We start from the raw sequence: 24,362 nt of genomic DNA on the forward strand, positions 1-24,362 counted from the left end.
AACTCCACCGTGGATGTAAATCAGACAGGAATCAAAAAATCATGTTTATGGATGAGGTAAAATTCTATTTTTTATAAATGTTGCGTTTAATGACATGCTTCCATTTCATTAAAATGAATTAACCGCAAGAAAAGTAAGGTTTAATACTAAATTGGTTATCATGTTACTGTATTTGTCGAATTCATTGTGATAATGCTGTGCAGTTTTACGTGTTCTAAACCATTGTTGTAAAAGTACATTCGAACACACACATCATTTGCCAAAAGACGGATTCATCTTTATGTAGAACACATATTTATTTACATGGCCATAAACACCAGACGTGATAAACAATGTCAATAAACTAAACACAAGCCTAAAGCAATCATACTTTCCTCACATAAACATAACTATTACTGAATGCTACATTTGGAATATATAAAATTGACCTGTACGTTTATGGGACTTTATGGGACAATCGGTAAAGAATAATTGTGTTCATAACGCCTGCACGACACAAGCTAACGTTTGTTGTTTGATAGACGCTACAACTACAACTTCCGCATTTGTCCAGGACTCCGCGCAGTACGAGCGGACACCGAGGGTGACGCGGATATGACGCACTGACTGGCGACTCCAGCTCGCCCGCTCACACACCCCGTTTCCTCGGTTAAAATCACAATTTTCTCACGATTAAAAAAAATAGTTGGAAACATTTGGAATATTGTAAGTAATCAACTTAACAAAATATATAACACTGGCCTTGTGATTTTGGGATGTTTTAATGCACAAATATTACATATTGTACCTTTAATAAAACCTCAATGATGCTAAAACAACAGCAAAAGTTCTTCTTACGTGAGAGCAAAGCTCGACTGAAAGCAGGACACCGGATGATGCTTGTGATATTTATTATACATGACAGAAAATATTTGGTCATTACATAAAAATAAAAAAAAACAAGAGTTTCTGGTGGAGACTAAAATCATACAAGACCTCCGGCGTCTTGAGCCTGAACTTCCCCGTCACTCACACGAACCGGACGATGATCAGCTGACGTCGCAAACCTGAGGCTTCTGGAGTCACCTGACGCACGCCACAGGATAAACACAAACACTAAAACTGCACATGACGAACGAGACGCGCTGACACACACACACCACATCTCCATCTATCCAACAGCACGAGAGGCGACGTTATGCAAACATGCATATAAACACAGAGCTTCTCTTCTGAACACACACACACACACACTTCACCTCAGAGTTCCAGCTTCCAGAAACACGACTGAAGGGAAGGAGACGTCAGGACCAAAGAGAGACACCCTTAAAAGAAGAAGACGAGCCGCCGCGCATCAGCACAGCGCTGCGTTCACAGAACACTCGAGCGTTCGGTTCGTTGGTCTCTCCAGCCGGAAGCATGTGACACGGACCAACCTCAGCGTGACCGAGGGCGTCTGATACAAGCCATTGTAAAAGCCAATCTCAGATCACGACGACACAAACTCAAGGTTCACCAAAACAACCTTGGCATTTCCAGAGGAACATCATCTGATTAGCACCATTTTGCCAAAACACATAAAAGAGGAAACTGCAGCTACTCGTCGCAAACAAGGGTTTATGCACGCTGTGCATATAACGGACAACGCAACTTCTGGAGCAAAACACACGACAGACTGCAGGTGTACGTCACGGGGGCGTCGCTCGCCGGCCGCGGGGACTCGTCCGGGACTCTGAAACTAAACATTGCTTTAAGAATTTCAACAAACACAGACTTCATTCACAATATGAACTTAAGCGATTCGGCTGAGTCATGTGACGAGGGCGGCTTTGGCTGACGAACGCGTTTAAAAGAGAGGAAGGCTCTTTAATAATAGCAGGCTCCCGCTCTGAAACGGACTCAACAAAAAAAGTGTTTTAAGCGAATTCCACCTTTCATTTCATCCGACGGAGCGCATGTGCTTCACACAACACAAATAACGTCTCGAACTAAGGCGTCTCAGAGCACAGGTTCACCGTAATGAAGGTTTGGGTGACAGCGTCATGATTTCACAGTTCCGATCAGCACGTCTCAGGCTCAGACGAGACATTGATAACTAGCATTTGTAGTAACGAAGGACCAATCGCGCGGGCCGCGTTGGCTTTGAAAACACGAGTTCACAAAATGAGAACAAGTTTTGAAAACAGAAATTCCCCACACAGAACGACTGCTTCCTCACAGAGCAACATCTGTGTCACGTGATGTTTCTGTCCAGACACACAGTCAAAGGGAAGGACACAGAGCCGCTAGCGAACGCACGTTCCTCATGACAACGTTTGGCGTTAGCCTGACAGGGCGGATGTGAAGGAGAAGTTAGCCGCTAGTTTGACCTTGTTTCGTGATGTCCGGCGGCCAGGGCTGTCCGTAACGCAAGCTCTCGGTTCGCTCGAGTCGTTCTCCGGCGCCGCGAGGAGACCGTTGGCCGGTCGAGGCTGCCGATCGTGAACCGGATCGAAGCGGATCAGATCTTCGGGATGAACCGGGTCGGGTCGCAGCTGAGGAGACGGCAGGCACGACGGGACCGGGCCACACAGGAGATCCACGGGAGATCCCGAACCCAGACACAGCAGCTCCAGCTCACCTGACGGACACACACACACACACACACACACACACACACAGAGTTAGCAAAGCGCGGGATAATGTGCGCGTGTTTGTCAGGGTCATAATCATTTGTAAACAAGTCGTAGTAATATTTGAGTTTATTGACATGTATCTGACATGTAATAGCCGGTGATGCTGATATTAAACATTTAACAACATAATATTATATGTATAACATAATTAAAACAAACTTAAACAAAAATAATAAAATAATAAATAAAGAATTAAAATAAATAAAATACATGTACAAAAAAAAATCAAAAACAAGTACAGTTCTATAAAAGATTCTGTAAATGTACTTGTGATAAAAATTGCAAAATACATTCTGGATCCATAAATAAATCCTTAAAAATGTGTACTGATAAAAAGCACCGTCTCAGAACATTAAAGATTGGGCAATCCCAAAGAATACGTTTTTCATTTATTAACAAACACGTATTCATTACTTCAATGAGCTCATCGTTTCTGCATTAAATGACATTTTTTTAATTATGTTTTTCGCTAACTGATTATTATGTACATTTCTGAAATGCATAACTCAGACAGTTTCCTCTGATAAGACTGTAACTGTGATGTGGACTCTGGAACGCTGCTTTGAAACGGTGTGTATTGTGAAAAGCGCTGTAATTAAATGAGTGTGTTTACCGCTGGCGGGGCTGTCGGAGGATCGACTCTCTTCATCGGGACGAGGACCGTCTAAAGTGACCCCTGGACTGCCTCGAGCTACACACACACACACACACACACACAGATATGAGTGTAACGAGACCCTCGTGCCAAGATTCGATACATATCTCGATACTGAACTCATGATACGATATTATTGCGATACTCCAAGACATATGATAAAAGATTAACGATAAATGTACTGTTGATTAAAATGCTAAATGTGGTTTTACATCGTGTGTGTAAATGAATATTCTTGGACTTGGTGCTGGAAACCCAAAGCACAGGACAATAGAGACACCAGAATAACAATATTAATGATTCTGAAGCTGAAAATACAGAATTATTTTAGATGAATATGCTTGAACTCTGACTAGATATACACTTTTTACTGGTAACAAGACATTTGATTATCAGGACCCACAAATATTCCCCCACTGCATTATTATACATTATATTCAACAACATTATATACAGCAGTTTAATGAAGCACTGACACTGAAACTCTGAAAACTCGATTTTTTTCTTACACAGTACTTTTCTTTTTGTGTGAACTATCCACAATACATATTGCTGCATTTTTGTTTTGATATATTGTGTCTCATCTGGCAAGTGCACAAACACCGCTTTATGTTTATTATCGGAGTTATATTTAGTAACGTCTTCCGTTCTGACAAACATGATCACATGGTTCACAGCTACATCAGGGTGTCAGCCTCAGACCCGGCATCATCATGCAGGGAGGATAAGAGATTCTGATCATACCTCTCATGTCGTTCTTCAGGACGATGATCTTCTTGTGACCGTGACCTTTAATCCAGACAACCTGTTGAAAACACACGAGGGAATCGGTTTATTGAGGGATTTATGTGTGCATGCTGAATCTCTCCATCCAACTCTCTATCCATCCCTCAATCATCCATCCCTCCATCCCTCCATCTCTCCATCCATCCATCCATCCATCTCTCTCTCCATCCATCCATCCATCCATCTCTCTCTCCATCCATCCATCCATCCATCTCTCCATCCATCTCTCTCTCCATCCATCCATCTCTCCATCCATCTCTCTCTCCATCCATCCATCTCTCTCTCCATCCATCCATCTCTCTCTCCATCCATCCATCTCTCTCTCCATCCATCCATCTCTCTCTCCATCCATCCATCTCTCTCTCCATCCATCCATCTCTCTCTCCATCCATCCATCTCTCTCTCCATCCATCCATCTCTCTCTCCATCCATCTCTCTCTCCATCCATCTCTCTCTCCATCCATCTCTCTCTCCATCCATCTCTCTCTCCATCCATCTCTCTCTCCATCCATCCATCTCTCTCTCCATCCATCCATCTCTCTCTCCATCCATCTCTCTCTCCATCCATCTCTCTCTCCATCCATCTCTCTCTCCATCCATCCATCCATCCATCCATCTCTCCATCCATCTCTCAATCCATCCATCTCTCCATCCCTCCATCTCTCTCTCCATCCATCCACCCATCTCTCAATCCATCCATCCATCTCTCAATCCATCCATCCATCTCTCAAGCCATCCCTCAATCATCCATCCATCCATCTCTCCATCCATCCATCCATCCATCCATCTCTCAATCCATCCCTCAATCATCCATCCATCTCTCAATCCATCCATCCATCTCAATCCATCCATCCATCTCTCAATCCATCCATCCATCTCTCAATCCATCCCTCAATCATCCATCCATCCATCCATCCATCTCTCCATCCATCTGTCAATCTCTCCATCCATCTCTCAATCATCCATCCATCCATCTCTCCATCCATCTGTCAATCTCTCCATCCATCCCTCAATCATCCATCCATCCATCTCTCCATCCATCCCTCAATCATCCATCCATTCATCTCTCCATCTATCCGTCAATCTCTCCATCCATCTCTCAATCCATCCATCTCTCAATCCATCCATCCATCATCCATCCATCCATCCATCTCTCTCTCAATCCATCCATCCATCATCCATCCATCCATCTCTCCATCTATCCGTCAATCTCTCCATCCATCTCTCAATCCATCCATCCATCATCCATCCATCCATCCATCTCTCAATCCATCCATCCATCTCTCAATCCATCCATCCATCATCCATCTCTCCATCCATCCATCCATCCGTCAATCATCCATCCATCCATCTTTCCATCCATCTCTCAATCCATCCCTCAATCATCCATCCATCCATCCATCCATCTCTCCATCCATCCATCCATCCATCCATCCCTCCATCCATCCATCTCTCCATCCATCCATCCATCCATCCATCCATCTCTCCATCCACCCATCCGTCCATCCATCCATCCATCCATCCGTCCATCCATCATCCATCTATCTCTCCATCCATCCATCCGTCCGTCCATCCATCCCTCCAATTATCTCTCCATCAGTCCATCCATCCATCCATTTTGTTAGGCCACATTTATAAAACAAAAGCAGAATAAATATATGCATAAACATATCTATTTTATATAAAACATGTAGATACATAAACTGTACAAGTCACGCCAATAAAGCTCATTTGAATTTGACAGACAGACATTAGGTGTGTTTCCATTACAGATTTGCGCAAAACTTTTGCGATTTTCCCTAAATGTCGACAAAAAACTATTGTAAAAAGACGCCGTTTCTATTAACCGATATTATGCGACTTAAACGTAATTTTTTTTACCTCTCATGATAAGTCATTGCAAACATCATGGCGACGGATGTTGGGTTTATGTATATCCAGCCGCCGCACTGGCCATTATTATTAATGAAGGAGACGTGTGTGTGTGTGTGTGTGTGTGTGTGTGTGTGTGTGTGTTATCCAAGCATTAATGTCGAGGACAGACTCTTATACTGTGAGCGGCTCATATGAGGAGTTTCTGTGTTTCTCAGTTCTGCTTCGAGGTCTTGATTGTGGCGTTTCTTTGAGGTTTAGAATCCAGTATTCCTGTAATTATTTTGTCTTTTATGAGTTTAATAAAGAACTGAGTCTCGTCTTCTGTCCAAACACACATCGCGTCCTCTACGTCAGGCGACTGTAAATGCGCAAAAACTGTTTCCATTGCAGTTTTATGAAATATTTATTTTTCAAACTGCCTGAAAAACATGCGAGCGGAAAAACTTTTGTGATAAATGGGAGTTTTTGCGTTTCCTTTGGGCGTATTTTCAATTAGCGCAATTTGAAGGGTAATGGAAACGTCTCTATAGATAGATTGTTTTATTTAATGCCATGTCAGCATCTATGGATAATTTTCATGGCAAACATTTAATTACAAAAATACAAATATTATATAAATACAATAAAACCAGGCAAACAAACAAGTCATATAATTTTTTTTTAAATTGAATGAAAGCAGAGGTTAGTGTGTGTGTGTGTGTGTGTGTGTGTGTGTGTGTGTGTGTGTGTGTGTGTGTGTGTGTGTGGACCTGAGGTACGGCAGCCAGCAGCTCGTCCAGCGTCTTATATCCGTACGCCAGCGGCTGAAACTCTCGGCCGGTGTATTTGCTGAAGGCGCCGCAGAACTCGGACAGGAAGATCTGGTTATAATGATAGGTGTGCAGAAGCGCACGGACACTGCGGGCGAACTGGTAGAGTCTCGTCAAACTCACACGCTCCTCAGCGTCTCCATCATCCTCATCCTCGGAGAGCTGGAGAGGAAGACACACAGACTTCACACTACAAGCCACACGATAACATTCATTTCAATGGAGAGCGGGCGATTTCAGCGACGCATCAAAGTTGAGCTTTATGCAAATGAAGAGCGACAACCACTAGGAGTGAAGTCAGTGGAGTCACGTGATCGGTCACTCTTTAGTTGCCTACTCTTCTGCTGCACACAAGTATAGTACACACATTGGCTAGGCTAAAGCTCGCAGCTAAAGCTCGTGGCGCTCGTACCTGCAGCAGGTACGGCAGACTCTTGAGGAGCTCGATGAGCGAGATGAAGCCGTACTCGCAGGGGTTGAGCGGCGTGGAGTAAGCGAACTCGTACTGCTGCCTCAGCTCTTCCACTCCGAGATGATCACGGTCCTCAGGAAGTGACATCATCAGCGCCAGCAGCTGAGACGTCAAGGCACGCAGGGACTTCCTGTTAATCAGCTGCACCTCCTTTCCTTCGGGAGCATCGACCACCTGGAGAGAGAAAGACGGAAAGAGATCATTTTCAAAAACTGAAAGCTGCGTCGTCTACCATCTTCCAGAGCAGCTCGGCTGGTGATCTCAAAGAACTGGTGAGAATTTTGAACAAGATTGTCAAAACGAAGTTAGTTTCTGGGGTTCGAACTTTCTAGAAAAACTAGTTCCAGCTGGTAGTTCTTGGTCTGTGTGGTGATCAGTGTTGGGGAAAGTTACTTTTAAAAGTAATGCATTACAATATTGCGTTACTCCATTAAAAAGTAACTAATTGCATTATTACTTAGTTACTTTTTTAGAAAAGTAATGCGTTACGTTAGCGTTACTTTTTCCCCACCTGGGCTGGGCTTGTTTTTTTATAACACAAACGTTCTATTTTTGGGCAAATGTAAAGACCCGTTCACAGCAAAAGTGAAATAATAATCCTCAGACTGAAGGACATGTGTACAGTAGAGGAAAGCAAACAAGCAAACCTTTATATATCTTTCTATAGTCATTTCTGCTTATTAAACTGAATCATTGAAGGTCAGAAGCAAGTACATTGGTCAATAAAGTGAGATTAAATGCATAAAAATGTATGTTTTATTTAACATATTTAGTTATTTTGAGGTTTTCATAGTATTCTGATTCTGCATTTCACTGATTTTATTCATTTTGAGGAACATTGAATATTTTTTTGTGCAAGTGAAATGAGTAAAGGCTCACATTTAGTCTAGAACTACAATAAACATCATGTTCACACACACACACACACACACACACACACACACACACACACACACACACACACACACAGGAGAGCTGTCAGTCAATAAATGGGAAAACAAAGTAACTTGCGTTACTTATTAGAAAAAGTAACTCCGATATTTTGTTGTAAAATTTTAACAGTAATGCGTTACTTTACTAGTTACTTGAAAAAGTAATCTGATTACGTAACTCAAGTTACTTGTAATGCATTTCCCCAACACTGGTGGTGATGATGTAATAGGTGGGTGTGGCTCTGAGGTTCCACCGCCTTTGGGCCAACACTTTTCAGCGTGAATGTTGCGAAAAACACAAATCACATCTAAAACGGGAAAGAGCTTTGAGATCGACTGTACGACTAGATTTGATAAGAAATCTGAGGTATATTTTTACAGACTGCTGAAAGCTACAGAACGGAGAAGCAAAGGATCGCTGTAATTCTCAGAAACAAGGTCAGGAAAAGGATGCTTGTTATAAAATTAATTTAGATTCCTCTTATCGATTCCTTCGAGAGCTGTTTTCTGCGCTGCAGGAGTGTGTATCAGTATACTGGATCTGTGCAGCTCTTAAAGGGACAGCAGCCTAATATTCCTGCTGCCGTCTCCATAATACACTAATCAAACAACAAGAGAAAATTCACTCCTTGACGGAATAACTTTTGTAACTATTTGTAAAACACCATTTCAATCGTATCTGTGTTCAGCTGTATCTATTGGTTGCGATTGCAAATTTTTTATTTGTTCTTTTTTAATAATTGAGTGTTCCTTGCATGAATGTTCTTTAGCCTGTTGATTTGTGTTCATGATATTCAGATACAATTAAATGTTTTGCAATAAGACAATGTTTTTTTTTTTCACTTATTGGAATTGAAATTAGAAATCGCTTCGAATCAGAATCAATAAGCAGAATCGTTAATTCCCACGATACCCAACCAAACCCCTAAGCACAGAGCTTCGGTGTGAGTTCATCGAGACCTTGCCGTTCTACCTTCACTACATGGCAGAGTTTGTTGAGCAGGACGGGCAGCGTGCCGGAGTCGTAGTCCTGCAGGCGGAGGCTGTAGCCGAACGTCTTGCTGTATTCACACAGCAGCTGATTAACGGGCAGACCCGAGTCTCTCTGCGCGCGAAGCAGCTTCACCAGCTGAGCCGCTAATGCTTTCACACGCTCCACCTCCGTCAGCGCTAGCAGACGCTCCTCTCCACACTCCAACACCTGAGAGAGAGGGAGAGAGGGAGAGAGGGAGAGAGAGAGAGAGAGAGAGAGAGAGAGAGAGAGAGAGAGAGAGAGAGAGAGAGAGAGAGAGAGAGAGAGAGAGAGAGAGAGAGAGAGAGACCGTCAAAGACTCCCGCTAACTGCACTAGAGCTGCACGATTAAATCGCAATGAAACCGCACGCGATTTGGCAAAGGCTGCGATTATTTTATGCGCAGTTTGTCAGTGCAGCGGCTGATCGGTAGTCTAAACACCAGAGGGCGTCACACACACACCACACATCCATCTAAACACCAGAGGGCGTCACACCCACACCACACATATCCTTCTGACCACCAGAGGGCGTCTCACACACACCACACATCCATCTGACCACCAGAGGGCGTCACACACATAACACATATCCTTCTGACCACCAGAGGGCGTCTCACACACACCACACATATCCATCTGACCACCAGAGGGCGTCACACACACACCACATATCCATCTGACCACCAGAGGGCGTCACACACATAACACATATCCTTCTGACCACCAGAGGGCGTCACACACACCACATATCCATCTGATCACCAGAGGGCGTCACACACACATAACACATATCCTTCTGACCACCAGAGGGCGTCTCACACACACCACACATATCCATCTGACCACCAGAGGGCGTCACACACATAACACATATCCTTCTGACCACCAGAGGGCGTCTCACACACACCACACATATCCATCTGACCACCAGAGGGCGTCACACACACACCACATATCCATCTGACCACCAGAGGGCGTCACACACATAACACATATCCATCTGACCACCAGAGGGCGTCACACACACACATAACACATATCCATCTGACCACCAGAGGGCGTCACACACACCACATATCCATCTGAACACCAGAGGGCGTCTCACACACACTCGCCAAATATATCCCGTAGAAGACAAGACGCATCATTCCAGGAAATCCCCATCACTGTATCTGAATAAACAGCGCATCATCTCACAGGAGGAGCTCAGCTGTCCTTATGAAGTGAGTTTGGAGTAAAAGCGTGTTATTAAATGTTGTCTTTTGTTGGATAAGAGGCTCAAATGCTTCTCGTTTGCTTTTTCAAATGCACGTTACAAGCGACTCAAACTCGCAGTGCTTTCAGATTGAGCAGCGTTTACTGACTGCGCATACGGAATAAAATCGCAGCCTTTGCGATTTCATAATCGCGAGCACCTTCACATCGGCGGTTGTACCGACCAGAATAATGTCAGGAATGGCCTCGAACAGCTCCATGAGTTTGGTGAAGCCGTAGTAGGAGAGTTTGCACTGGCGTCCGAAGTGGTGGTGATACGTGGGGATGAACTTGCTGAAGGGCATCCGGAAGTGAGGCTGATGTCTCAGGAGGTCCACCACCTCCTTCCCAAACTGCCGTGTGCGTTCCACTTCTTCTGGTGTGCGTTCTGAGGGACCAGACGACAGCACTGCTGTTACACACACCCTCATAATGCAATAATACTGAGATTTAGGTGACATTGTGATTAAAGTTTCCCTTATGTAAACAATACATTGATCAAATTGATGCGATTAAGCTCATAATCAGTATTTATTTTAACCAAGCGGAAACCTTCCGGTCTCTCTCTTGAATCCAACACTGAGAGACATAACCTGCAGTTCATCGACTGGCCACTAGAGACCGGCTGCAGAAGAGACTCAATCCCATAGACCCGCACGAGTTCATTTGCATCAGTGTTTCACCTCTTTTGGGAACAGAGATGAGCGTGTCACAGTCCTGCTGAGTGACTGTGATGGTCGTGTCCGGAATCTCAGCCAACAGGTCCATCAGATCACACATCCCATAATCCATCACCTGCCAGTTCCTGGAGAAACACCTGACACACACACACACCAGGAGGAAGAGGTTACACCTAATGCTTTAAGGGATAGTTCACCGCAAATATTTTAATTAGCCCATGATTTACTCACTCGCAAGCCATCCTATGCGTTTATGACTTTCTTCTTTCAGACAAATACAATCAGAGTTATATTAAAAAAAAATTATATTAAAAAACGGCTCCGAGGGGTTAATAAAGGCCTTCTGAAGCGAAGTGATGCATTTGTGTAAGAAAAATATCCATATTTAAAACTGTATAAAGTAAAATAACTAGCTTCTGGCCAAACGGATTCCACTTAAGTTTAAAGCGCAACTTATGCAAGCAATGCGACGCACTGCTGATATTTACGCTACACCATGACGCACTACGATACTTCTGACATCACAAGTTGCGCAAGTTACACAAGTTACACTTTAGGCGCAAGTAGAGACTGCGTTTGGCCGTAAGCTAGAATTTTACTTTGTAACGTTAAATATGGATATTTACTTTTACCATGGACAGATGCACTTTTACCATGGACAGATGCACTTTTACCATGGACAGATGCACTTTTACCATGGACCGATGCACTTTTACCATGGACAGATGCACTTTTACCATGGACAGATGCACTTTTACCATGGACAGATGCACTTTTACCATGGACAGATGCACTTTTACCATGGACAGATGCACTTTTACCATGGATAGATGCACTTTTACCATGGACAGATGCACTTTGGACAGATGCACTTTTACCATGGACAGATGCACTTTTACCATGGATAGATGCACTTTTACCATGGACAGATGCACTTTTATCATGGACAGATGCACTTTTACCATGGATAGATGCACTTTTACCATGGACAGATGCACTTTTATCATGGACAGATGCACTTTTACCATGGATAGATGCACTTTTACCATGGACCGATGCACTTTTACCATGGACCGATGCACTTTTACCATGGATAGATGCACTTTTACCATGGACAGATGCACTTTTACCATGGACAGATGCACTTTTACCATGGACAGATGCACTTTTACCATGGACAGATGCACTTTTACCATGGACAGATGCACTTTTACCATGGACAGATGCACTTTTACCATGGACAGATGCACTTTTACCATGGATAGATGCACTTTTACCATGGACAGATGCACTTTGGACAGATGCACTTTTACCATGGACAGATGCACTTTTACCATGGACAGATGCACTTTTATGATGGACAGATGCACTTTTATCATGGACAGATGCACTTTTACCATGGACAGATGCACTTTTACCATGGATAGATGCACTTTTATCATGGACAGATGCACTTTTACCATGGACAGATGCACTTTTACCATGGATAGATGCACTTTTATGATGGACAGATGCACTTTTATCATGGACAGATGCACTTTTACCATGGATAGATGCACTTTTACCATGGACCGATGCACTTTTTTCAAAACAGAAACGGGCATTTACTGCCATTATAAAGCTAGGAAGAGCCAGGTAATGTTTTAATATAACTCCGATTGTATTCGTCTGAAAGAAGAAAGTCATATACACATAAGATGATTTGAAGGCGAGTAAACATGGGCTAATTTAAAGTTTTTGGTGAACTATCCCTTTAAGAAGCAGAGAGAGAGAGAGACGGCCGTCCTGAGATTCTCACCAGTGATAGGCCTGAGCGAAGTCCCCGATCACCACCTGTTTACTGGCCTGAAACTTCAGCAGCTTCAGCAGGTCTTGAGTGAAGCGCTTGATCTGCGCGCGGTGAGTCAACGTCAACAAACGCTTGGAGCCTAAACCCAGGATCTACACACAAAATAATTAAACTCAGCATGAAATCAATATGCACAATTCTTTTTTTAAAAGGTGCAGTCTGTAAGATTGACAACTAGTGGTCAAAATGGGTACTGCAGTCCGAATTCAAAAAATGTGCTCTCGTTCATAGAGATTTTTAGATGGATACAAAGGCTTTTTAGGTTTCTGGCTGCGATACACTGCGTTTCCTGCCAACTGGCATCCCAAAAATACTATTGGTGGTGAAATACTATTGTACTTGTTCCAGAAGAGATTCACTCAGATATACGGCACAATAGAGAAGAAAAGACTAGCGCAACTTCAGTTTAATGCCGACTTTAAACCTGCTAGGGAAGCATTGGGAATGTCGAATTGTGAATTGAAAGTAAATGTGAGCTTGTGTTCAAGGACCTGCAGCACGTGAGGAACAGCCTCCAGCAGCTCCAGCAGTTTGGAGTATCCGTAGTCCGACACACGGCACTGCTTGGCGAAGTGGTGGTGATACGCTGGAATGAACTTGGTGACGGGCATCAAACAGGACGGCTGGTTCTTCATGAGATCCACCATCTCTCGGCTGAACTGGATCAGCTGTGGATTCCCCACCGGACTCTTACTGCGCTGCAGCCACGGATCTGAGCACACACACACACGGGGAAACACACAGGCTTTCCACTTATGCACTTCATTAGCTTCAGATGAGCATGTGATTAATGCTATGCCAAGAGATGAGCACTGTGCAGTTAATTACGATTGACCAGTAGGATTGTGTGATTCTTAAAGTAAACATGAAATCTAAATTGCAATATTCCATTAAAAAGAAACAAAAAGTGTCAGTGTTTATTATAAATTATTTATCGGTGCACAACATTATTGTTTTAATAATCTTGAAACAGAATAAAGAATAACAGATTTTCTTCTCTGATGACCTCTCACACTCACACACTCACACACTCTCACACACTCTCACACACTCTCACACACTCTCACACACTCTCACACACTCTCACACACTCTCACACACTCTCACACACTCTCACACACTCTCACACACTCTCACACACCTGCATTGGGCGGTGGGGGTTTGTTGTGAATCCACTTGATGATTTTGAAGCCGTTCTGTGCGGTTACTATGGAGACTCCAGGGATGCAGGTGATGAGATGCTCCAGCGGGACGCTTCCCTCCAGCCCCCCCTCCTCCGCAACGCTCAAAGGACCGAACTCTGCTGCATAGCATTCTGGGAAACTGTGTGCAGACAGGAAACAGTCACACATGCAACAGACACACAACAGACCAAATGAATAACAGCGTGTGTGTGTGTGTGTGTGTGTGTGTGTGTGTGTGTGTGTGTGTGTGTGTCACCTGAGCAGAGGGACCGTTCCCTCGTGACTCTGCAGTAAACCGTGGACATGAGCAGCCAGAACTTTCAGAGACACCAGAACAAACGGGATCATGTATGAATCCGGATCAAAGTCAGATTCACTGAAACCAGAGGAGAAACAGTCAGGCTCGTCACCGCTAGCGCTGGATAGGTCACGGCTAACGTGAGCACACGCAGGGTTCGTACAGGTACTGGAAAATTAAATTCCAGGACTTAAGGACTTTAAGCACTACTTTTTGGTTTTCAAGAAATACAATCAGAGATCTCACTAATCAAACAATATTTCGATTTTGTTTTTGTTTATTACCTTTAAATTCCCCCAAAAAAGGTAAATAGATAAATAAAAATAAACCAATGAAACAAAATAGTACAAATAAAGTGCAGCAGATGCAACGACTGGAAACTTTAACCATTTAAAGGGAACTATGACATATCGCTTTTTCTTTTCTCAATATATGATTGACCTGAAAGATGAAAGCTGTCATATACTTGAATATGTATATGAGCAATATCGCACTCATAGCCATGCGAATGCGAATGAACTGACTCCATACGAGGAAATGTCATGAAGTTGTAATTTCAATGAAAAGCATGATAGCTTAGCCACTTAGCTCATGGCAATATCTATTGAAATACTAATAATATTAATAATAAACAAGGGGATTGGAAGGTTTCCATCTTTACTCTCCTCATGTTACATTGCATTCGGAGATCGACTATTTTTGACTGATAAAATGCCGGCGGCCGGAAACACTAAGGCCGTGTGTCCACCAAAGCGTTTTTAGCCAGCTGAAAACGGCGAGCTGTGTGCGCTTGAGAGCGTTTTGGCAGCGCAGTTTTTTTTTTTTCAGTTAAGACGCTTCGTTGCTATGATACAGAATATCCGTTGGTCCGTGTGGTATTAGTCCCGCCCCTCCTCCACTGTGATTGGACGGTTGGCTAAAAAGTGACAGTGATGAGTGCTGCGTTTTACCCAAAGTTGAACATTCTTCAACTCTCGGCGACCTGTAAAAAACGCAGAACGCTTCAGCGCCTCGTTACGCTCCTGGCGTTCTAAAAACGCAGCGTTCCCATTGAAAACAATTGAAAAAACACGCCAGCCGCGTGAAAAAAACGCTTTGGTGGACACACGGCCTAACAGCTACAGTGAGTTGTTCAAAACCTTTATTTTTAGTAAACTCGTGTACACAAACATGGTGTAAACACTCAATGCTGGTGACGCTTCCAGCACAGTTTCATGTTGTGTCGAGCCGCATTAGTGTTTTAAAAACAGCGATTTTGATGCTATCATAGAAGTGCCCCGTGCACTCCCATTGAAAAGCCATTTTGACCGAAAACTAAAATACGGTCAAACTCAAAAGTGCGGTTTCTATTCTAATTATGCTTTTACACGAAAGTTTGACTCTGGTAGATTCACAAAAATACCCTAAATTGCATTTTGGTGAGAGTTACGCTTTAATATAAAGTTGGGACCCTATCAATATTTCCTTATTTTGGACTCTGCAGGACCCCTGCACCCGCGTGTGTCCACAGCGATTCACCTGAAGTCCTGCTGAGTGCAGTGGCGTTTGCACACGGGCTCGTGGTACTCCAGCTCCTCGAACAGGACCGGGCTGGCCGTGTTGGAGCTGTCGTGAGAGTGTGCGGATCCTAGCGGACTCTGCCGGGCCTGAGTGCTGGACAGCAGACACACGAGCCGCCCGCCGCCCTGCTCGCGCACACACACCAGCTCCGGCAAGCGGTACAAGTCACTCACCACCAGCTTATGACCAAACCTGCAGGACAGACAAGACGTTGTACAGATAAAACATTGTCAAAATGATTCCAGTTCACATGGATACGCGTAAATGACAAAAAGTTATGTATTATGAATTTTTAAGGCGAGACTACAGGTTAATGGGGTAATTTTTTTAACTAGCAGATATCACCATGAAACTTCCTCAGTTGATTACCTACATTAAGATGAGAAAAAAATGTATTACAAGTTTTCTGTAATTTAATGTTAAAATATGCAAACGTATTACGTATTAGATGGGAAAATATTACAGAGGGATTTATGGATATCTACTTTTGTTATCCTGTAAATCAGAATATACTGTCAATAGCCATACATTTATTTTCTACATGTTTTTTGGAATAAAATGTTATACAAATCAGGCTAGGAATAATATATTTACAAATCCCTCTGTAAATGTCTTCATAATGTAACTAAGTACAAGACTGGAAGGTTTGGTGTATATCGGTGCGACTGAAGTGGAGATTTCGGACTTGGAGAATGAGAGAAGTCATTTTGAGAAAACGGTCTTTAAAGATTTATCATCAGCCAATGAGATTGCGCATTCAGCCAATTTCACGATTGGTTGCTGATAAAAAGAAAATGACCATATTTGGATCTGACAGCACTGTACAGCAGAGAGAGCTTTCTAACGGTGTGTATGATGACGGTGCAGACAGAGATCGCGGAGCAGCGGATGATTTACAACGCCAATCTACAGACGCAAACAGAGAAAGTTAGTAAAATAAAGACCTAAATGTGTATTTCTGACTTTTTTCACCACAAGTCTGAAAAGCGCTATACAAATAAATGTGAATTGAATGTGCATCACTCACTTCCTCTCGTAGGTCTCGGTGAACTTGTAGAGAGGCAGGCAGTTCGCTGGAGCGTCCTGGAGGATACTGATGATCTCAGAGCTGAGAAAAACACACATCACGGAGGCTCCAGAATATGTAAAAATGTTTAAATGTAAACAAATATATGGTGCTGTGATGAGGCTAATACACAAATCTAAATGGTGTGACATTTAAACACTGTTCAGAAACAGGAAGTGCCTGCTTTGTTTACAGATGCTTTTCTGCTGTTATTTTATCGCCATCTGCTGTCAGAGAGGGAATGTGCATTTTCATTCAGTCTCTTTGAAGCAGTGTTGGAAATTTTATCTGGTTAATGGGAAAGTACTTTTAAGTTCTTTTGCACTTTAATCTGTTTGAAACATTTGTTTACTTTATATTCTTTTTGTTTTAGGAAAACATGTATTGAATTGGACCTACTACGCCCTTTTACAAATTCTTTGATGTTTCTGGGCTCTACTAGAACAGGTTTTCCTGTTTGAATGTTTGATTATTTTCCTCATATTCTCCATTGCTGTTCAGAAACACTGACACTGAAATAGAGAAGAACTGGAGCTTGTTTTAACCTCAAAAAGCAACATTACACACTAAAGACAGATGAACCTGTACAAAAGCATAGTGGGACCCCTTTAAGCCTGTTAGGACGACAGCACTTTAACTTCAATGCAGTGATAATACCACATACCATAGGAGTTATCGTGATATGAAAGTTTGAAACGTCACATGCGTACCTGAGGCAGGAGAGAGATTTGTTACTGGCTCCAGTGACGAGCGACACATGAATCCTCTTGCTGCCGATTTTATAGCGATGCAGAAGACTGACGGCACCGATGGCCTGCTGGAGGGAACTCATGTGAACCCGCGCCTTCAGCTGATAGTCAGTGTGAGGACTCAGATCAACGCTCTTCACCTACACACACACACACTATACTTGTGATGACATTCTATAGCAGTATTGGTATTTATACTGTACAATCTGTGTATTCTATTTCCATACACTAACCTGACCCCTAAACTTACACACACACCCCCTAAACCTACCAATCTCATACACACAACACTAACTAACCCGACCCCTAAACCTACCCATCACACACACAACACTAACCCGACCCCTAAACCTACCCATCTCTCTCTCTCTCACTCACACACACACTAACCCGACCCCTAAACACACACACACACACACACACACACACACACACACACACACACACACACACACTAACCCGACCCCTAAACCTACCCATCTCTCTCTCTCACTCACACACACACTAACCCGACCCCTAAACACACACACACACACACACACACACACACACACACACTAAACTAACCTGAACCCTAAACCTACCCATCACATACACACACTAACCCGACCCCTAAAACTACCCATCACACACACACACACACACACTAACCCGACCCCCAAACACACACACACACACACACACACACACACACACACACAAAACCCCTAAACTAACCTGAACCCTAAACCTACCCATCTCACACACGCACACTAACCCGAACCCTAAACCTACCCATCACATACACACACTAACCCGACCCCTAAAACTACCCATCACACACACACACACACACACACACACACACACACACACTAACCCGAACCCTAAACCTACACACAAACTAACCCTAAACCTACAAATCTCGCACACACTAACCGACCCCTAAACCTACCCATCACACACAAAACCCCTAAACTAACCCGACCCCTAAACCTACCCATCACACACACACACACACACACACACACACACACACACACACACACACACACACACACACACACTAACCCGACCCCTAAACCTACCCATCACACACACAAAACCCCTAAACCTACCCATCACACACACACACACTAACCCGACCCCTAAACCTACCCATCACACACACACACTAACCCGACCCCTAGACCTACCCATCACACACACACACTAACCCGACCCCTAAACCTACCCATCACACACACAAAACCCCTAAACCTACCCATCACACACACACACACTAACCCGACCCCTAAACCTACCCATCACACACAAAACCCCTAAACTAACCCGACCCCTAAACCTACCCATCACACACACACACTAACCCGACCCCTAGACCTACCCATCACACACACAAAACCCCTAAACCTACCCATCACACACACACACACACACACACTAACCCGACCCCTAAACCTACCCATCACACACACAAAACCCCTAAACCTACCCATCTCACACACACACACACTAACCCGACCCCTAAACCTACCCATCACACACACACAGAACCCCTAAACCAACCCATCACACACACACACACACTAACCCGACCCCTTAACACACAAACACACAAAACCCCTAAACCTACCCATCTCACACACACACAAACACAAAACCCCTAAACCTACCCATCTCACACACACTAACCCGACCCCTAAACCTACCCATCACAGAAAACTATGCATTTTTACATTTTTAATAAAACACTGGGATTAGTATGTTTTTAAAGCCATTTGATATACGAGGACTCAGGAAATGTCCTCATAACTCACAAAAACAAACACACACAATAATGAAGCACACTTTCAACACGCTCTGGTTTTAAATGTCTGTTAGATGCTACTCACTCTGCCGTGTTTAGCAAAAGCGTCTCGCAGGATTTGCTGGAGGTCCTTGCGTGACATTCTGTAGTCGAGGTTCGTGACCTGAACGTCGGCTCCATCAGAGAAGGGTTCTGATTGGCCGTCGGGGGACGGTGCGCTCAGCGGAGACGAGCGGTTCGACAGGCAGGGGGACACACTCCTGAAGAGACCGAAGAGCCACACACACACACACACACACACGTGACGAGAGCGCAAGTGTTTTATGAAGCCTTTTGATTATCATGCAATTCACTCACCGTGACGACCATGAACTCTGAGAGAGCATCATGGGACTGAAGCTCCGCTGTAAACTTAGTTTGCTGAATGCTGAAGGAGTGCTGACCTGAAATGGCTCCCCGGGAGAGTCTCGCCTTCACACACACAATCAAATATCATATCACTCCAAACTCATAAGAACAAAACACAATTGCAGATCTTTGAATGAAATCTGAGGGGATTTCTGTCCCTCCATTGTAAGTCACCCACAGACTCGGCACTCGCGCGAGAGAGAGTGAGTGAGAGTGCGCGCGAGAGAGAGAGTGAGTGAGAGTGCGCGCGAGAGAGAGAGTGAGTGAGAGTGCGCGCGAGAGAGAGAGTGAGTGAGAGTGCGCGCGAGAGAGTGAGTGAGTGAGAGTGCGCGCGAGAGAGTGAGTGAGTGAGTGCGCGAGAGAGTGAGTGAGTGAGTGCGCGAGAGAGTGAGTGAGTGTGCGCGAGAGAGAGAGTGAGAGTGCGCGAGAGAGAGTGTGCGCGCGAGAGAGTGAGTGAGTGAGTGTGCGCGCGAGAGAGTGAGTGAGTGAGTGTGCGCGCGAGAGAGTGAGTGAGTGTGCGCGCGAGAGAGTGAGTGAGTGTGCGCGCGAGAGAGTGAGTGAGTGTGCGCGCGAGAGAGTGAGTGAGTGTGCGCGCGAGAGAGTGAGTGAGTGTGCGCGCGAGAGAGTGAGTGAGTGTGCGCGCGAGAGAGTGAGTGAGTGAGCGCGCGAGAGAGTGAGTGAGTGTGCGCGCGAGAGAGTGAGTGAGTGTGCGCGCGAGAGAGTGAGTGAGTGTGCGCGCGAGAGAGTGAGTGAGTGTGCGCGCGAGAGAGTGAGTGAGTGTGCGCGCGAGAGAGTGAGTGAGTGTGCGCGCGAGAGAGTGAGTGAGTGTGCGCGCGAGAGAGTGAGTGAGTGTGCGCGCGAGAGAGTGAGTGAGTGTGCGCGCGAGAGAGTGAGTGAGTGTGCGCGCGAGAGAGTGAGTGAGTGTGCGCGCGAGAGAGTGAGTGAGTGTGCGCGCGAGAGAGTGAGTGAGTGTGCGCGCGAGAGAGTGAGTGAGTGTGCGCGCGAGAGAGTGAGTGAGTGTGCGCGCGAGAGAGTGAGTGAGTGAGCGCGCGAGAGAGAGTGAGTGAGTGTGCACGAGAGAGAGTGAGTGAGTGAGTGCGCGCGAGAGAGTGAGTGAGTGAGAGTGCGCGCGAGAGAGTGAGTGAGTGAGAGTGCGCGCGAGAGTGTGAGTGAGTGCGCGAGAGAGAGTGAGTGAGAGTGCGCGAGAGAGAGTGAGTGAGAGTGCGCGCGAGAGTGTGAGTGAGTGAGTGCGCGCGAGAGAGTGAGTGAGTGAGTGAGTGCGCGCGAGAGAGTGAGTGAGTGAGAGTGCGCGAGAGAGAGAGAGTGAGTGAGAGTGCGCGAGAGAGAGAGAGTGAGTGAGAGTGCGCGAGAGAGAGAGTGAGTGCGCGCGAGAGAGTGAGTGAGTGAGTGTGCGCGCGAGAGAGTGAGTGAGTGTGCGCGCGAGAGAGTGAGTGAGTGTGCGCGCGAGAGAGTGAGTGAGTGTGCGCGCGAGAGAGTGAGTGAGTGTGCGCGCGAGAGAGTGAGTGAGTGTGCGCGCGAGAGAGTGAGTGAGTGAGTGAGTGTGCGCGCGAGAGAGTGAGTGAGTGAGAGTGCGCGCGAGAGAGTGAGTGAGTGAGAGTGCGCGCGAGAGAGTGAGTGAGTGAGAGTGCGCGCGAGAGAGTGAGTGAGTGAGAGTGCGCGCGAGAGAGTGAGTGAGTGAGAGTGCGCGCGAGAGAGTGAGTGAGTGAGAGTGCGCGCGAGAGAGTGAGTGAGTGAGAGTGCGCGCGAGAGAGTAAGTGAGTGAGAGTGCGCGCGAGAGAGTGAGTGAGTGAGAGTGCGCGAGAGAGAGAGAGTGAGTGAGAGTGCGCGAGAGAGAGAGAGAGTGAGTGAGAGTGCGCGAGAGAGAGAGAGAGTGAGTGAGAGTGCGCGCGAGAGAGTGAGTGAGTGAGAGTGCGCGCGAGAGAGTGAGTGAGTGAGAGTGCGCGCGAGAGAGTGAGTGAGTGAGAGTGCGCGCGAGAGAGTGAGTGAGTGAGAGTGCGCGCGAGAGAGTGAGTGAGTGAGTGCGCGCGAGAGAGTGAGTGAGTGAGTGCGCGCGAGAGAGTGAGTGAGAGAGAGTGAGCGTGTGTGTATGTGTGGTACCTCCGGCTGCGCTGCTGCTCTGCAGGTTTTCCGGCTGCCGGCAGGAGAGTGTGACTCTGAGGCGAGGCGCTCACAGGTCGGGTAGCTCCGCACACAATCTGCAGCAAACACACACACACAGCACTAACTTCACAACATATGAACACAAAGCCGATTCCCAATGAGGCGGAAGACAGGAATGTGACGGGGAGGACAGACGAGGACAGAGGAAGATGGAGTCTCACGTAAAGCATCCCGGCGTCACAGAGCAGCGGCAAACGAGCAGCACAAGCAGGTCAAGCGCAGCACAGGCACAATGAGAATGAGAGGAAGCGTGCGATTGGATGATGATGGGAGGCGGGAACACAGCTGACCTGAGGGCGGGGCTTCATCACAGGGCTGCACGAGGAGGCGTGGCCTGCTTTCCTCAGGGGCGTGGCTGTGAGTGTGTGTGTATGTGAGAGCGCGTGTGAGCGCACGAGCGCATGTGTGAGAGAGAGAGTGTGTGTGGGAGTGTGTTTGCACGTGAGAGAGTGTGTGGGAGTGAGTGCGTGTCTGAGTGTGCGCGCGAGAGAGTATTTGTGTGAGAGTGTCTGTGAACGAGTGTGTGCACGAGAGTGCACGTGTGTGAGTGCGTGCATGAGTGTGAGTGCGCGTGTGTCTGCATGCAAGAGTGCGATTAGGTGCGCGAGAGAGAGAGTGAGTGAGCGAGCGTGTCTGTATGTGAACGAGTGAGTGTGCATGAGCGCATGTGTGTGAGAAAGTGTGTGAGAAAGTGTGTGCACGAGAGTATTTGTGTGAGCGAGTTTCTGTGTGTATGTGTGCGTGTGTGTGAACGAGTGAGAGAGGGAGTGTGAGAGTGTCTGTGTGTGAACGAGTAAGGGAGTGTGAGTGTGAGTATGTGTACACGAGTGAGAGGGAGTGTGAGAGCGTGAGAGAGTGTCTGTGTGTGAACGAGTGAGGGAGTGTGAGTGTGTGAGTATGTGTACACGAGTGAGAGGGAGTGTGTGAATGATGATGGGAGGAGCAAGCAGGTCAAGCGGAGGCACAGGCACAATGAGAATGAGAGTAAGCGTGCGATTGGAGGATGATGGAGAGGAGGCGGGGCAGAGGCGGGAACACAGCTGACCTGGGGGCGGGGCTTCGTCACAGGGCTGCACGAGGAGGCGTGGCCTGCTTTCCTGGGGCTATAGGGGCGCTCGGGGGCGTGGCTTCTCGACCGAGACGCCCGGCGACGGGGCGAGCGTTGTTTCTCCACGGGGAGGAAGAGTCGGCGCTCCTCTTCCTCCTCCGGGCCGTCGGGAGAGAAAGACACCACGATGCGCTGCCCCAGGACGTCTTCGTTCTCCATGCGCTTGCGCGCGCGTTCGGCCGCGCTGGCACTAGCGAACCGGAGCACGGCGCAGCCGCCGGACACTCCCAACACCTTCCCTCCACAGTTATTGGAGAGGCGCTGGAGCCGGTTCGCCACAGCTTTGGTGTCGCGGTGTGTGGGAAGGTGGTGCACAAACAGAAGGTTGAAACTGGGCTGAGGAGCAGAGACACAATCAGCACTCTGGGAGATCTGAGATGAGGATGGAGTTGCCGCTGGGAGCTTTAAATAACGGGATCTCATTATGAATCTCAGAGCATGGAGTCACACAGGTTTATGATCACATGATTACAACAGCAGCATCTGTCTTCAAACAGAAACACCAGCTGGTTTCTGGCAAATCAGAGCTCAAAATGCAGAACCAAAAGCAGTCAGGAACAGTGTTGGGGAAAGTTACTTTTAAAAGTAATGCATTACAATATTGCATTAAAAAAAAACCTAACTAATTGCATTACTTAATTACTTTTTATGAAAAGTAATGCGTTACAAAACTTTTTCTCACCTGGGCTGGGCTTGCTTGCTTGTTTTTTAATAACAAGCAAAACTATTTTATTTTTTGCAAATGTAAAGGCCCTTTCACACCAAAAGTGAAGTGAATGCGCCTCAGGCTGAAGGAAATGCATATTTACTCCTGTACAGTAGAGGGCGCCGCTCAAACCTGTCAGCTGCTGTTATTCTGGATTAAAGAACAATAGGATACAGGAGAAGTTCAACACTATTATTTCTAAATCTAATCTAAAGTCCTTTTTGCTTATTAGTGTGGTTGTATTAGATCATTGAAGGTCAGCAGCAAACACATTGGTTAATAAAGTGAGATTAAATACATAAAGTATATCAGTGTAATTTAATATAGTTAATT

General features: G+C 45.8%; 1 protein-coding gene across 3 annotated transcripts in view; it reads right to left on the reverse strand.

The window, feature by feature from the left end:
• Nucleotides 1-873: 873 nt before the first annotated feature.
• marf1 (meiosis regulator and mRNA stability factor 1) overlaps nucleotides 874-24,362 on the reverse strand; it is a 37,523-nt gene continuing 14,034 nt past the window's right edge. The window contains exons 8-26 of one of the 3 annotated variants that reach the window (XM_079627999.1): nucleotides 23,261-23,659; nucleotides 22,153-22,250; nucleotides 19,984-20,097; nucleotides 19,712-19,886; nucleotides 17,799-17,977; nucleotides 17,050-17,130; nucleotides 15,981-16,214; nucleotides 14,421-14,540; nucleotides 14,122-14,303; nucleotides 13,472-13,692; nucleotides 12,930-13,072; nucleotides 11,135-11,268; nucleotides 10,637-10,839; nucleotides 9,157-9,384; nucleotides 7,192-7,425; nucleotides 6,720-6,941; nucleotides 4,054-4,114; nucleotides 3,268-3,345; nucleotides 874-2,599 (exon numbers count right to left, since the gene is read on the reverse strand). In XM_079627999.1, the coding sequence (XP_079484125.1) occupies nucleotides 2,301-2,599; nucleotides 3,268-3,345; nucleotides 4,054-4,114; nucleotides 6,720-6,941; nucleotides 7,192-7,425; nucleotides 9,157-9,384; nucleotides 10,637-10,839; nucleotides 11,135-11,268; nucleotides 12,930-13,072; nucleotides 13,472-13,692; nucleotides 14,122-14,303; nucleotides 14,421-14,540; nucleotides 15,981-16,214; nucleotides 17,050-17,130; nucleotides 17,799-17,977; nucleotides 19,712-19,886; nucleotides 19,984-20,097; nucleotides 22,153-22,250; nucleotides 23,261-23,659 (3,405 nt within the window). In that variant the 3' untranslated portion in view covers nucleotides 874-2,300. Of the gene's footprint in view, nucleotides 2,600-3,267; nucleotides 3,346-4,053; nucleotides 4,115-6,719; nucleotides 6,942-7,191; nucleotides 7,426-9,156; nucleotides 9,385-10,636; nucleotides 10,840-11,134; nucleotides 11,269-12,929; nucleotides 13,073-13,471; nucleotides 13,693-14,121; nucleotides 14,304-14,420; nucleotides 14,541-15,980; nucleotides 16,215-17,049; nucleotides 17,131-17,798; nucleotides 17,978-19,711; nucleotides 19,887-19,983; nucleotides 20,098-22,152; nucleotides 22,251-23,260; nucleotides 23,726-24,362 lie in introns of all 3 variants that reach the window. The other 2 variants (XM_079627998.1, XM_079628000.1) reach the window with 2 other exon arrangements.

The sequence above is a fragment of the Phoxinus phoxinus genome (genome assembly GCF_949152265.1).
Source record: "Phoxinus phoxinus genome assembly, chromosome: 11".
In the NCBI taxonomy this organism is placed as follows: Eukaryota; Metazoa; Chordata; class Actinopteri; order Cypriniformes; family Leuciscidae; genus Phoxinus; species Phoxinus phoxinus.